Source organism: Mus musculus, chromosome 10 (assembly GCF_000001635.26).
Source record: "Mus musculus strain C57BL/6J chromosome 10, GRCm38.p6 C57BL/6J".
Lineage (NCBI taxonomy): Eukaryota > Metazoa > Chordata > Mammalia > Rodentia > Muridae > Mus > Mus musculus.
In genome coordinates, this window is record NC_000076.6 from 43,426,408 (window position 1) to 43,442,147 (window position 15,740).

At 45.9% G+C, this 15,740-nt stretch overlaps 1 protein-coding gene across 4 annotated transcripts in view; it reads left to right on the plus strand.

Moving 5' to 3' along the window:
• Pdss2 (prenyl (solanesyl) diphosphate synthase, subunit 2) overlaps positions 1-15,740 on the plus strand; it is a 246,635-nt gene that overhangs the window by 208,160 nt on the left and 22,735 nt on the right. For 2 of the 4 annotated variants that reach the window (XM_006512852.4, XM_006512854.4), the window contains one exon: positions 13,392-14,195. The exons of 1 other annotated variant lie outside the window; for it this stretch is intronic. In XM_006512852.4, coding sequence (XP_006512915.1) covers positions 13,392-13,550 — 159 coding nt within the window. In that variant the 3' untranslated portion in view covers positions 13,551-14,195. Of the gene's footprint in view, positions 1-13,391; positions 14,196-15,740 lie in introns of those variants that run through there. One more of the 4 variants, NM_027772.2, reaches the window with a different exon arrangement.

Consider the following 15,740-nt stretch of genomic DNA (forward strand, 5'->3'; position numbering starts at 1 on the left):
GTGGTCCACAAGCCCTCCTCTCTGTGTGCTGAAATAGTTTGATCTTGGGCAGGCTACCACACACAGCTGCTGTGAGTTTGTGAGCGCATTGACCCTGTTGTGATCTGAAGTCAGTTTCACTTGGTTCTCGCTGACCTCTTGCTCTTACACTCTTTCAGCCTTCTCTTCTGTTATACACCCTCAGCCCTGGCCAAGGAGGGAGGTGCCCTTATGGAACACGAATGTTCCATTGTGGCCACGCACACTGTACACAACCTATTTTCTGCACTTGGACTACATGCGACCCTGCATTAACCACACTCTTGCACAAAGAAGCTCTGATAAGCTCTGGGAGCTACGCTGCTTACAGGGCCGTGTGACACTGCATAACAAAGTATTAACAGTAGGTTCACTCGTGGGCCTGCTCGCTCTCCAGCCATGGGTTCCTGAGCAGATTTACAGCATGCACTTCCTCCTGGAGAGAAGAACTTCAATCTAGTCGAGAGCACTGGGTTACACCATGGCATTCATGCCTCCCTTGCACCCATGGGCACATCTGGCCACACTGCTTCTTACTGTAGTTCGTAGTGTTCACAGCTGAGCAAGACTGTGGATGACTTCCGTCCCCCAGCAGCCTCATCGCACCTTCTGCTCCTACAAAGCCAGCTAGCAGGAAGGAAATGTCCTGGTGAATACCAGCTTGATTGCTCGGTGTTCTGTTAACAAAGTCTGTGGTGTCTTTAGCATACAGTATAACTATCAAGTTCTAATCGGCAAATAAGAGCGGTGGCAATAGTCTGTATTGTTTTGGGGGCTCCAAGACACTCCTGAAAATCAGTTTGATGGCAGGTATCCCACAACTGGCACTGGGCTTTTATTTGACAACGTGTGGCTTCTGTGTAGAATGACTCCAATTAAATTCTGTTGTGGAGGAGGGTTGCTAACATAGTTGGTTTCTATATGGCTTTTTTTTTTTTTCAAACATCCTTAGTTATGCTTATCCTTCCCTCCACCCCCTCTTCTACCCTGCTCTCCTCTCTCTCCCCCTCTTAAATATCCCTCCCAGTTTCTCACCATTTCTCCTTCATATCACCTCTGTGTTGTGCTACCCCACTCCCTTAAGATCTCCTGATGTATGTTTAGCCAAATGGTTACAACTCCGTTCCTGTACCTCTTGGGTTGAAACAGATCTTTAGCTGGGGAGATCTTTAGAATCTCAGTCTGAAGAGCTAAGGAAAAATGCCCTGCAGACTAATCTGTGGGTGAGAGCATTTCTCTGTGGGGTGACCACATTCAATTATTTCTCCCAGTTAGTGGTGCCAAGAACCACCTGTGCACAGGGAGAGCCTGAGTGTCTTTATGTAGCGGATAGAGCCTTCTGACCCCTAAGAGAGCCCGTTTGGTCCATTAAAGTTTATATTGGTTTGGGTCTGAAGCCGTTATAAAGGGAGTACTCTCTTTCCTCATCTTAAAAACTACTGGAGAGGAACAGATTTTCTGAAATTGTGAGCCAGAGGAAAAGAGGCACACTTCCCTATATAGCTTCAAATATGGTTTTAGTGAGTCAGAAGTCTTTGTCACTCTCAAACTCATACACCGTTCGTATGAACAGTCTGATTTTATACAGAATTAAGGACTTTTGAGCTGTCAATCTGTCTAGTCCATAGGAGGCTATAGTCTTTTAATTGGTGCATCTGAAGCCATCCCCCCCCACCCCCAGTGTTTTCTGCCCAGCTCCTACAAGCACACTAAGCCCCCATTACATCAGAGTGTGATGTGCTTAGTCTTTTCTGTATAACAAGTGGGCTGAGCCCCTCAGCTTTCAAGCAGAGTTCCTGAGGTAACAGTAGAGCTTGCAGGATCTGCAAACACAGCCGAGTGGTGTGTGTATCAAGTAGAGACTGGCATAAGTAGATCCTACTATCCCGGGCCTGCAGTCCTCGGCTTCCTGGCTTAATGAAGGTCTTGCCTGTTCTTGCCAGGCTCATCATGCAGGCTGCCTAGTGTAAAGTGCAGTGGTGCCCCCTGTGGAGGGGCTTCCTGCCCTAGTGCTAAGACAGGTATGCTGAGCTGTGTCTTTGGTTCACTTATGGCAAGATTTGTGTACACTGCTTAGAAGCAGCTGCGGCCTTTCAGTGCTCAGTGCTTTTATGTACAGTGTGGTCTGCATGGTTTGTGTATGCCTGACTCAAGACCGTACTAAGTGTTCCCATAGTTACCTTATGGTCTGCTGACCATAACGTCTGCCTTTTCCGTCACGCTACTTCTCAGGTTTATAGACATATGACAAAAAGTTGTAATGCAGGCTTTGGTCTTGGAAGTACCTTAAAATGGTATTGCTGTCTTTAGGTATAGCATAGTCCATGCTTAGAAATGCCATTGCCTGGTGAATGGGGTTATGTTTGTTGAGCCAATGTAATGATTAGTGTGACTTTTTAAAATCTAGGAAGCACTCTTCACTCTTCCAAGACAGCCTTACAGTGTAACCATAGTATACAGTATTCTCATAGCTGGACCTGTGCTGCAATCCCAGCACTGGGGAAGATGAAACAGGAAGATTATAAGCTCAAGGCCAGCCAGGACTACATAGGGAGACCCTGTCCCCTTACCCCACCACCACCACCACCAAAAGATCCTCATCACCATCCTCTGGAGGGAGACAAGTGTCCAAATCAACAACATACCCATAATGCCATTCCATAGAAACCCCCTGCATATTGTCAGACACGATGGCTCAGCAGGGGAAGTGCTGGCCTCGAAAGCCTGAGGTGGCAGGAGAAAACCCATCCCACAGAGTTGTCCTCTGACTTCTACATGTGAGCGATGACACATGTACACACATACACACACACACACCTTACATGGGAAGGAGCTATCCATCCTACCAGCAAGTATGTTGCACTTCCACGGCACACCTCACTCCATTGCCCACTGACACCGAAGACATAGTGAGGGTCACGCTGGTTTGTTATCTTTTTCTGTTGTGGTAGGAGCTCCCTGATGAAGTTCTGCTCATCAGGATGCATGCTAGGTTGTTACCAAGCTAGGGTCATAAGGACGGTGGAGGAGGCAGGGGTTGCTCATGGTCCCCAGGACTGAGTACTCAGGTGCTAAAGTGGATAACAGTTGGGGACATGAGCAGGCCAAGCAGCAACAAAAGAAACTGGTAAGACCGACTCAAGTAAAATGCTAGAAAGCCAAACTCGCTCTCATATAGGTTGTACGTTCCTCTGATGCCACCAGCACCGTGGGATACAGAACATACTGTGCATGTTCTTGTCCCAAGACATTCCTTTTAATTAAACACCCGCCACAGTATTTGTCATGAGATTACAGTACAGGCTATATATTGATTCAAAAAAACCAAAACAAAACGTGCTACAGGCAAGAAAGCTTGCTTCAGTCTGCAACCATGACACGTTTTGCTTGTTGAATATCTATTACAGAATTTATTGAAAATCTCCATGGGCCTAGTTAGGCTTTCTGAATTTCAATGTGTAGAATTAAGTTCCTACTTTGGAATATGATACTAAAATTAAAAATTAACTTAGAATCAGAATATGAATAAATCTATGGTTATTTATAAGTCATAAATTTCCCTTTGGAAGACATGACAACCAAGAAACAATGACTGTTTTTCCTTCGGAGTTAACCTTAAATTTAGCATAATTTCATATTACTAACCTCAAATGCCCAGCCTACTAAATGTTGATAACCATTTATAAATTAAGAATTAAACTAATCTTGTCCTATTTAATTACATTCTAAAATCAGGCTCATCTGCTCAGGCCGTGAGCTACACAGATTGGCCTCTGCCTCTGCCTCTCACTGGTGGTGTGTTGCTCCTTTATGTATCGTTCTAATGGTGTGAACATAGATTTATTAAGGAAGAGAGAGGAAGACCTCCATAGAGGGGGAGGAATCTCCTCCCTCTTTTTCTTGAAGCAACGTGAGCCCCTGTAGGCTTAGATTTTTTTTTTTTAATCTTTTTTTTTTTTCCAAGACAGGGTTTCTCTGTAGCCCTGGCTGCCCTGGAACTCACTCTGTAGCCCAGGCTAGCCTTGAACTCAGAAACCCCCCTGCCTCTGCCTCCCAAGTGCTGGGTTTAAAGGCTTGCACCACCACTGCCCATCCTTAAAATCTATTTTTAATAAAGGTCCTTAAATGCTTTAACCTCCCTTCTAGCCCACCACCCAGCAGAGGTAGTGGAAAGGAAAGGTTAATGGTGCAGAGGAGGATGTGGGCCTGTTTAGAAATTACTCTTTGGAGTAAATCCAATCTGCATTGTCAGGATATCAGCCGTTCAGCTCACATGAATTAGTAGTGGTAGCTTGATCTATTCACAAACTCCATTCATGAATCAGCAATGGCAGGACTAGCAAACACCATTTACAAATCAGCAATGGCAGGGTGATCCAGAAAAAAACCACAAGGCTCTGCCAGCTGGCCCAAGTCCAAGGAAGCATCAGGAAGCCACTGGAACACCAGCAGAAGTTTTTTTTGCTGTGTTTTTCTCTATAAGTCGTGATAAACGATGACCAATACAGAATGGTAAGGCGTACCAATACCATTCAGTATCGTCCACTGTCCATTGGGCTATATTTATATCTTTTTTAAACATCGTGTGTTCTCTCAAGTATCTGCTCTGGCAAAACATGTCCTTTTTCTAGACTGCCTTCAAAAAAAAACATCATGTAGGCTGGGCGTGGTGGCGCACACTTTTAATCCCAGCACTTGGGAGGCAGAGGCAGGCGGATTTCTGAATTCAAGGCAGGGCTACACAGAGAAACCCTGTCTCAGAAAAAGAAAGAAAGAAAGAAAGAAAGAAAGAAAGAAAGAAAGAAAGAAAGAAAGAAAGAAAGAAAGAAAGAAAGAAAGAACAAAAAACAAAAAAACAAAAAACATCATGTGTCTGTTCTTAGCAAAACATCCTCTCCTGTGTCTGCTTCAGCAAAAGCTGCTGCTGCTGCTGCTGTTTAGGGATGGGAGTGACGGTGTGAATGAGAACATACCTCGTAGACTGGGTGGGTATCTGAACACTTGGTCCCCAGTCAGTGATGCTGTTAGGAGCAGTGATACAGCGTCATTGGGGGAAGTACACCAAGCTTTGAGAGTCCAGAACCTGCCCTGCTTCCAGTTTGCTCTCTTGGCTTCCTGCTGTGTTTGAAGATGTGATCTGTTAGCTTCCTGCCCTTCCTCCCCAGCCACTATGGACTCCCCATCTAGGCCGTAAGGAAGAATAAACTCTTCCCTCTGCAGTGCTATGCTACAGCAGTGGTGTTTTATTCCAGCAGCATCGGAAAAGTAACTGATGTGCCAGTATCCCTGTATTCATTTTTAACATCTTTGCTATTTGAGAATGTTCTTGTGCTGCTGACATCATAACTGCCTTGCCTCAGCCTCCCCAATGCTAGATTAAGGCATGTGCTGCCATATCTAGCTTAAACATCATTTGTTTAAACTTAGGCTAACTTTCCAAGCCAGTGAGACCAGCCACAGCTGTATTTTGGACATGGCCATCTGGTAGTGACTACAAAGTCTGCGTTTGCCTTTTCTATATACAACATGGTCTTGGCTTACATAAAGAATGCAGTTTTCAGAGATCCCGAGGCTTTCTGTGAATCGCTGCCAAATCAAAGCTTTTTCCTTTTATAATTATTTAAACCCAGGTGCACAGCTATACCATTAGCCACTTTTTTGGCTAACGCCGGCTTACGGTGCAACCATTCCCGGCTTGATGCTGCCCATCCGTAAGCTGTCTCTCTGGCAGCGTGACGTCTGGAAGCTACATGTCAGTATGCATCCCTTCCTCATCTTCTTTTAAGTAGCTCCTAGACGTGTGGTAAAGGAAAGAAAGCCAACACTGAGTCCTGGCAGCATGGCACCGGCGACGACTTCGCCTTCGATATGAATGAGCTTACACTCTCTAGTAAGCTCCGCCAAAGCTATGGTACCGTATTCTTTTCCAAACCCTACTCACAGAGGGCTAAGTTTCAAAAATCTGAACTTCAAAATCTCTGCTATTTCTGAAGCTAAATGTTAAGTGCTCTTTTGTTTTTCCTCCTAAAAGAGATACTCAGTGCTTAGAGAGGCCTGTTGTGAGTCAGGTGGTGGTAGTACACATCTTTAATCCCTGCATTCAGGAGGCAGAGGCAGGCAGATCTCTGAGTTCAAGACCAGCTTGAAAGTGAGTTCCAGGGTAGCCAGTAACACACACAGAAACTCTGTTTCAAAAACAAACGAACGAACGAACAACAGAGAGGCTTGCTGTGCAGAGCTGGCAACCAGAGTTTGATCCCCAGCCACATAAAGGTGGATGGACAGAACCAACCCAAAGTGTGTGCCACGGCACAGTAGCGTATACACAGGCAACAATGATCATTTTAAAATAAATAAAAGAAGGATTATGGGCTGAGGGTATATCTTAACTGAGAGAGTACTTGTCTAAAACTAAAAGGCAGAGTGGTGCATGCCTATAGCCTGAGCACTCAGGAGATGGAGGCGGGAGGAACAAGAAGCTGAAGGTCAGCCTCGGCTCCTTACAGAACTCAATGCCTGCTTCAGAAATAACAATTTTAACAGAAGGATTCCCACACTGAGGCACTCCAGCAGAAGCAGCTGGCACTGGGGTGTGGCCCAAAAAGTTCCTGGGGTGCAAGGCCCAATTTGTTTCTCTGGCTTCAGTGACTTATTTATTGGCCTGCCCTCGTGGATGCTGGTCCTCTTGCTCTACCCTTCAGAGCCCTCCAGTAGCTGGAAGGCCAGCCCGTGCATTCCTGCCCACCTTACGCGCCACGCTGCCACTGAGTTTATCTCTGTGCTGGTACCGCAGTGTGGGAAGCCAGAGTGATTGATCTTTGGGGTTGGGTTGGGTTGCTGACCGAGGGTCTCCGTGGAGCCCCGCCTGACCCCGCTCACTAGGTAACTCAGTGATGAGATTATCAACGCATGCCCGACACCTGACTTATCCCAGGGGCTCTAACATCAGGAGGGAGGACATGCTTGTTTTCCAAGATGCTGATGACCCATATCCGATGATGTTTGCCATAATCAAGAAAAAGGTGTTCCTACTTTCTAATTGATAAGGTTATCATAGCCTACAATCCCTTTACCCAGGAATCAGTTCACCCAAGAGAACCACAATTTCAGGGCTAGCCTAGACCTCATAAAGAAACATCAAAAAACCAAAACAAAACAACAAAACAAAAACAAAAAACCTGTCTGGCCAGATGTGGTGGCTTTGCATGCCTCTTGGATGCTGAGGTAGGAGAGTTGTTGCTGGTTCCAGGCTACAGGAGTTTGGGCTACAGAAAGAGACCCTGTCTGAAAAATAAAGAGAGGGAAAGAAGGAAGGAAGGAAGGAAGGAAGGAAGGAAGGAAGGAAGGAAGGAAGGAAGGAAGGACAATTTCAAATGGTCTAGGCTTCAACTCCATCTCCATGAGTGAGGCCTCAGTACCTCCAGAGAGGGAGGGAGGGAGGGAGGGAGGGAGGGAGGGAGAACAGGCAGACAGAGAAGAACTATGTAGCTGTCAGCTGGTGGAGTGCTGAGATTGTAGCTGTGAGCTACCACAGCCAATGGCATCTGGGTTGTTGTAGTTGTTGTTGTTTTTAAAGTGAGGCTCTCACCCTGGCTGGCCTGTAGCTTGCTGTGTAGACCAGGCTGGTCCTCAGCTCACAAAGATGAGATCTTGCCTCTGCCTCCTGAGTGCTAGAATTAAAGGCATGAGCCCACATCTGCTTTTTAAGTTTCCTATATGAATCTCTTGGTCAGATTTTTTTTTTTTATTTAGCTCAACTTAATGTGTCTTTTCAAACAATATTTTACTCGTGATTTTTAAAAATTATGTTTTTAATATAGTTTTACATTTTATTTTTAAGTTATATTTTAATTAAAATAATTACATAAAATTAAAAATTGCGCTATTTATTGTGTGGCTTGTGTATTATGTAGGCATATGTGTACGAAGGTGTACATGTGGGGTCAGGAGACAACTTTTGGGAGTCGGTTCTCTCCTTCTACCTGTGTCCTAAGAAGAACTGAACTTCAGGCTTGAACGTCCTGGGAAAAGTGCTTTGCCAGACTCCAGCTGCATTTCCTCATTATAAGATTAAAGATTAAATGTTCTATTCACTACCATCAAATATTAAGTTAAGCCTGGTTCAGTAAAGTTCACAGAAGGGTTAGGGGTTTTAGTTCAGTGAAAAGAGCAGTTGCCTAGCCTGTGTGAATCCCTGTGTTCCCTAAAGGAGGCAGGTGGCACTAGGTCCGCAGTCTCCTGCACTCAGAAGGTAAAGAAAGGAAATCAGAAGCTGAAGTCATCTTTGACTACAGAGTGAGTTGGTGGCCAGCCCAGACTTTTGAGACTTTTGTCTCAAAGTTCACAAAGAAACAAACTAAAGTAAACAGGCACAAGAGATGTAGGAGTTAAAATACCATACACCATAAAAATATTCTACAGCATTGCCTGTTTCTCTTACAGTGACAGTGTCATGGGCACAGTGTGCCATGCCTATAATCTAGTATCCAGAAGACAGGCAAGAGACAAGTTCAAGGTCAGCCTTGGCTACATAGCAAGTTCTAGGACAGCCCGGCTGTCTTAGTTAGGGTTACTGTTGCTGTGATGACCAAAAACAACTTGGAGAGGAAAGGGTTTATTCTTACAACTCTCAGGTCACAGAGGGAAATCAGGAGAGGAACTCAAGCCAGGAACCTGGAAGCAGGAACTTTTACTGTCTTGTCAATTTGCACAAAAAAAAATTGACAGATTTGCACAAGAAGCGAAAGCCTGCTTCTTACACAACTCAAGTCATCCACTCTAGGCCAAAGCACCACTGAGCCTACCCAGAACAATCGTTAGTCAATTAATCAATGTCCAAAGAGTTGCTTATAAGCACCTCGATAGTGGTGCTGAGGGTCCTGTTCCTACACAGTGTGAGCTTGTGTCAGGTTGACAAAAGAACCAGCTAGCACACAAGGATGTATATCAAGACTTTGTCTCCAAAGGAAAAAAGAAAAACAGATGGGGATCAGAAAATAAAGATATTACAATGTTATTTCAAAATTGAGCATGATGGTACATGCCTGTAATTCTAGTAATAGGAGGCAAAGACATGAGGGTCTTTGCAAGTTCAAAGCCAACCAGAGGCTTTAAGAGCCTATCTTATGACAAGCAAACAAACAAACAAATGAAAGTCATTGCAAACAAGTGTAATGTGGGAACTTTGATCATGGGTGAAAAAAATATCTGAAAACTGCTGAACAGAGCTGGAGAGATGGATCAGAGGTAAAAACACTGGCTGTTCCAGGCGGGTGGTGCATCCCTCTAATCCCAGCACTCGGGAGACAGGCAAGAGGAGGAGACAGGCAAGAGGATCTCTGTGAGTTCAAAGCCAATCTGGTCTACAGAGGTAGTCCAAGATAGATAGAGCTACACAGAGAAACAATGTATCAAGAGAAAAAAAAAACAAAAAACAGAACAAGATACTGTCTGCTTTTCCAGAGGACCTGGGTTCAATTCCCAGCTCCCACGTGGCAGGCTTTTAGCTGTCTATGACTCTAGTCCTAGGGGATCCAGTGCCCTCTTCTGGCCTCCTCAGGCACTGCACAAGCATGATGCACAGACAAACATGCAAGCCAAAGACCCACACACATTCTTTTTATTAAAATAATTAAAAATATTAGACTGCTCTAAGACAAGGACTAGCTAGACGATGATAGGGAACTATCTAACGTTCCTAGTTAACTTTCTGGGCTGGCAGAGTGGGTCAGCAAATAAAAGCGGCTGCTGGGACGCCTGACCTGAGTTTGATTTCCAGAGCCCGCGATGCGAGAACCAAGTTCTGAAAGCATCCTGTGCTCTCCACATTGTACCGTGGCCTGCCTGCCCACGGTCCCTCTCGCACAGACACGCAGCAATAATGCTTAGTGAAATGACTTTTAAAATGTCTCTAGTTAACTCTCCTGGTGTAATCGCAGTGTTGTGATTATGCAAGTCAAAACCAGGATGAAGCAGCCTGCTGCCAATGGCGTGCACCAAAGGTGTGCTTCTAATTAAATTTTGAAGAAAAAAATAGAAGACTTTTTAGCCTGGTTTTCAGAGCTGTCATGGTCCCTGCTGCCTGGCTCTGCCAGGCGTGCTGTTCTCAGCTCTGCTCCTCCCTGCACGCTCTGCTTACTGCTCCCCACAGCCTTCTTCCCCTGCAGTTAACTTACTACTCTTGACCCCACGTCTCATCAAAGCCCACTCTGCAAGACTTTCTGGTATCTCTCCTGGTTGACCTTATCTGCCCTGCCCTGCCCTGCACCTATAGTGCCACATCGCTGCCTTGGTATTGCTGCAGTTCAGGTTCTCTTTAGTTAGCTCCTGGGCCTTGAGCAGAGAGGACATGACTCTGACATTAGTTGGTGCCCCAAGAGTTCTTAGAAATTCAGCATTTGACTCCTCTAACAGATATCCACATGCCTCGGTTGCCAGCCTAGAAGTCTAAAGCATTTGGCTTGTCCAAGGAACGTTGACTGCTGTAATGAAAACAGGGCCACACTCACCTAAGTGTCTTCAGAATCTGAGTCCAGCCGCCTCTGAGCTTACTGTAGATGAAAGCAAAACTAATTTGATCTGATTAGGTGGAATGCCATAGTCAGGGAGAACTAAGGCCTTGGGGGGAGAGCTAAGCAGGCTGAGCTATAGCCATGAGTGCAACCATGATTTTACTGTCCAGTAATCTGTGCTCTCGTGCAGCCCCACCCATCCCCGTGGAGTTGATAGGATCCTCGTTTAGAGCCAGGAACAGTTAGTTGAGTTGTGTCCCTCAAATGGTAGAGCTAAGACAGAAACTTGAATCTGGCTGTGCACTCACTCAGTCCTTGGCAGGATCCTGGGGAAGCCTAGGCTGGAGTGATCGGAGTCTAAAGTTTAGTAGAAAGTGGCTCTATGGGAGAAGGCAGCAGAAAAACATGGCCTCAGAGGCGGATGGCGGTACATGCTTGTAATCCCATCTCGTGGGGGAGGCTGAGACAGAAGAATTGCTGAGAGTGTAATTCAGGCAGAGATGATATATAGTGAGAAGGCCAGGCAGAGTGAGATGCTGTCTGCCCTGGTCCCCCAAAAGTGAGATGGCTTCACAGGTATAATTACACTACACAAGCTTCACATAAGTTTGATCCCCAGAACCCACATGAAAATGGAAGAAGAGAACCTGATCTCATACCACAATTTTGTGGGTTTATGCATGCATGTGCACTCGTGTACACACATACACACACACACACACACACACACACACACACTGTAAGGAAAGCTGAAAACAAGAAATGTGGCCTCTTCTAATATCTGGAGTAACTGAGCTTCCCTGGACCTCTAACCCCTTTATCCTATAATTAGAGTAATACACCAGCATATATTTTTATTCATGTTTTATGTATTATACAGTATGTAGCTTAAAGTCTCACAGGGAAGTCAGTACGTGAGTAGAACATTAAAGTACAACACTGTAGTAACTGTACTCCAGAAGCACACAGGCTACTCCAGAGGGAGAAGAGCAGCTGGTCCCTGGTGCCATCGTCCTGGGTGGCTGAGTGCCTTCCACCCAGGTAGAATCCGGGTGGGAGGGGCTTACTAGGAGTGGACCGGCAACCCCAAGGGAGCCAGTGTGTCAGCTCTGAAAACTGCGGCTAGCTCCCCTTAATACATGAGCAGAAGACAGAAGGGAGAAAAACGAAGCTGGGAGGGACTGGAGAGAGGACTCTTGTTCCTCCTGGGGAACTTGAACTGCTAAGGCTGTCGGAAGGCAGTGACAGATTTTAGACGAGACCGTATTTGATTTATAAACCTTTTTGGCAGTGTGGCAATGTGGATGGAGCTTGGGAAGGATCTTTAGGATGTGAAAATAACCTAGCTGGGGGGAAGATGAGAACCCCAGTGTAGCACAGTTTAAAAAGTAGAAAATCAAAGAGCTCAAAGGAGCTGCAGAGATGAGGGCTTGCTGACTGTCAGTGAAGATGTCCACATCCGTCCAGCGGTGGCAATGCTGTCTGTTAGTCTCAGCACTCAGGAAGTAGAGGCAGGCAGCTCTCTGAGTTCCAGGACAGCCAGCACCTTCCTGGCAGGATATCCAGGTCAGAGAAACCCTGTCTCAGAAAACGAAAAGGAAACGTTCACAGGAAGGCTGTAATGCTCCCTGCTGTGACTCAGGTATCCAGGCAGTAGAATATCTCTGCTGTGGGGCTACCCCAGCGCCAGAGGGAAAGCCCTAGAGGGATTCCCACGGACAGTTCCGTGCTGCATCCCGTCCATAGCATGCATCTTCCATGACTCATAGACTGGGTCTTACTACCTGGCCCCACCCAGTCTCTAAGAGTCAGAGGAGTTGGCCTCAGGTGAGCTAGCCAGGGACTGCCTGGTGCCTAGGTGAGGGAGTGAGGGAGACCCTCACTGAGACTATTGAACAGGACAAGGTCATTTAAGTTCAAAAGATGAAGCCTTTTCCAACTACAACTATAATGATTTTGTTTAGTGTTTTTAAGATGTTATTGCTAGTCACTTGTATGGCCTGGCGCATATGCGTGCAGCTAGCTGCCTGTGGAAGCTTTGGGGAGCCGCCAGAGATGGAGGAGAGTGCAGGCCAAGGCAAATCTGCAGCCCCCTCTTTGTTTTTCTGTTTGTTGGTTTGTTTTTTGAAATAGAGTCTGGCCATGTAGTCCTGGCTGACCTCTAACTCACAGAAATCCACCTGCCTCTGCCTTCCAAGTGTTGGAATTAAAGGTGAGCATTGCCCGTCAGACCCTTTGGTTCTTTCTTTGGTCACAGAGAGAGACCGGAAGTCAATTTGCTGGCTGGTGAGAACCACTACATTAGCAAAAATGCTTTGTTCCATTTTCCCGAGGAAAATATTTTTGTTTTTAAATAAGTCATACTCAGATTTAATAATATGTGTTTTTCTTGAATTTTGATTATTGTATCAACATAAGGTGTTTGAATTGTTTTTTTTTTAAGTTTGAAGATGTTAATGGAGGCTCCTCCTCCCTCCCCACCCCCCACCCCCTCCCACACACACACACACATAAAATAGAGGCTGTTGAATTCGCTGTTGAATTCCAAATGCCAGAGATACCACAGCTTGGCCTTCATTACTGCCTTCCCAGCATGGGACTCTGTGCAGATCAAGGGGTGGCTGTGAGAGGAGCTGTAATTGGGCTGATTGGAGCCATTGTGCTGCTCTGGAGCGAGGCTCCCGTAGCCTTAGGGAGGTGATGGTGTCTGGAGAGCACCTGGAAACCTGTCCTCTTTCTCCAGACGAGAGAGCAGAAATACTGGATTTACGTGTTTCCTGTCCCTCACTCCCACCCCCAGTTAAATTGTGGTCCTCACTGTACAACCAAAACCTGACTTATTGTGCATTTATTTCCTAACAGTTGCGAGAAACAATCAAAGCTGGCAAAGGTGTGACTTCAGCTATTGACCTGTGTCGTTACCATGGAAACAAGGCACTAGAGGCCCTGGAGAGCTTCCCTCCCTCAGAGGCCAGATCGGCTTTAGAAAACATTGTGTTTGCTGTGACCAGATTTTCTTGACACCAAATTAAAAAGACACTATTGTTCCTTAGCTGAAAAACCCAGAGAATGAGGCGGACAGGAGAGCTTTTGGTGATGAAATAAGTAACGTGTTTAATGACTTTAGAAATATATGTATTTTTTTTTTCTGTCCTTTATCTGACTGCTTAATGAATCTATCCTTTGGAACCACTACAAACAAAACGAGAAGGAAAAAGGTCACGCGGTTTTCACTTGTCACGCCAGAGCACACTTGAGGCTTCAGCAACAGAAATAATTAATGAGACTCGCTCCCGTGACCTCAGCAAATGGACAGGAAATAAGTCCTTATTGATTGGACCAAGCCCGGGATGGCGCCAGGGCGGTGGCTGTGGTTTTCCTTCCACAGAGGACAGAGCAAGCTGGAAGCTGCAGGTGTCGAGCGAAGCACTGGATGCCAGCTCTGGGGGACACATCAACACCAATGACCAGTCTGTCGTAGTGGAGAAGACCTCAACGCATTAAGCAAAAGTCTGTGTTGCCTGCTGTCTTGAAATCATGTGCATATAGTGTGAGAGGCTTGGGCATCCTAGTTCTTATCAGATTTGGGAGAAGTGAAGGAGATGTTAAGCTGCCAAATACTTGAAATTGAATATTAAAATGTTACCAAGTGTTGACTCAATTGTATAAGAAAGTGTCTGCCTTTCTTTCTTAAAGATCAAATTTAGGACACATTTCAAGCTTGGCATGGTGGCACACACCTTTAATCTCAGCACTCGGGAGGCAGAGGCAGGCTGATCTCTGCGTTCGAGGCCATCCTGGTCTACAGAGTGAGTTCCAGGACAGCCAGAGCTACACAGAGAAACCCTGTCTGGAAAACAAACAAAAAAGATACAATTCAAAGGCCAGTTTCTATATTTCAAAAGCCACGTATCCATTTATGACACTTTGTCTGGGGGACTCCCTCTGGTGTCCCCAGCTTTCAGCAGTGTAACTGTAGTACTGGGCCTTGGTTGGTGAGAGTTTTGTTTTAACCTCAGAATGTCAACTTTTGATATTGAGACACAGACACTGAGTTCCAGAAAGAATACAAGCGCTCACATAGGCCTGCAATCGGATTCTGGCTCCATGCGGTTGGCAGACGGTTGCCGTGGTTTGCACAAATGCAATCGGAGAATCCCGTTGACAAGAAGGCTGAGTTTACATAACTGGTCTCGACTGCCTTTCCTCCTCCTGTGTGTAATTACAGCCCTATCTGGAGACAGAAAACACGGGAAGCAGATTGTATTACCTACTCTGCTCAAACACTAGGGAAGTCATCTTAGTTGAATTCCTCCTCCCAAAAGTTTGAAGCAGGCCCTCCTGTGGCCTGCAGTGAGGAGGACGTGTAAGCCCACAGAGGTTAAGCTGTTATGAGTGGACTCCAAGATAAGTGACTGGGTCACACTACCACAATCTATAGATTGCCCATAGAGCATTGCACTTGTCTGTTTGAAGCGAGTCTTCTCAGTGAGCATGGCTTAATTAGTAACTATGGTGACAATGCTATAGCTCTGAGTAGGTTCTAATCATTAACTTTCCTGAGAAGGAGCCTACCCCACGCCTCGGATCTGTTTCTCTGTGTGGTCAAAAGTCACTCCCCTCTCACCTCAATTTCCTCTCCTGTAACAGGAGATGATAGGAAATGAATGAGTGCCTTCCAGATCTGTGTATGAGTGACTGTCACACTGGAGTGGCCACTCCCAGCACTTTGGGAGGCAGAGGCAGCCCGGCTAAGCTACATAGTGAGTTCAGAGGCCAGCTTGGACGAAAAAGACCCTGTCTGAAAACATGCAAAGTTCACCATTTCTGATGACCTAGTAAACATGCTGCATGAGATAGGGGGGGAGGGGGGGATCTTGGAAGCTCTGACAGGCAGCTAAACGTCCAGTCTCCTCACATGACCTAAACCATTCCATCTGCCCTTATATGACATGTGACATGGTCCTGGATTCCTGTATTTCAACACCCACCTTTGCTTCTTTGGGATCTTTCTACCTCTCTTTTGTCTTCCAAGAGCTTCTGTGACCTCTATTCTGTCTCCTCCTTAAAAAAAAAAAAAAAAAAAAAAAAAGCTGGGCCTGGTGGTGCACGCTTTTAATCCCAGCACTCGGGAGGCAGAAGCACGCAGATTTCTGAGTTTCAAGGCCAGGCTGGCCTACAAAGTGAGTTCCAGGACAGCCAGGGCAACAC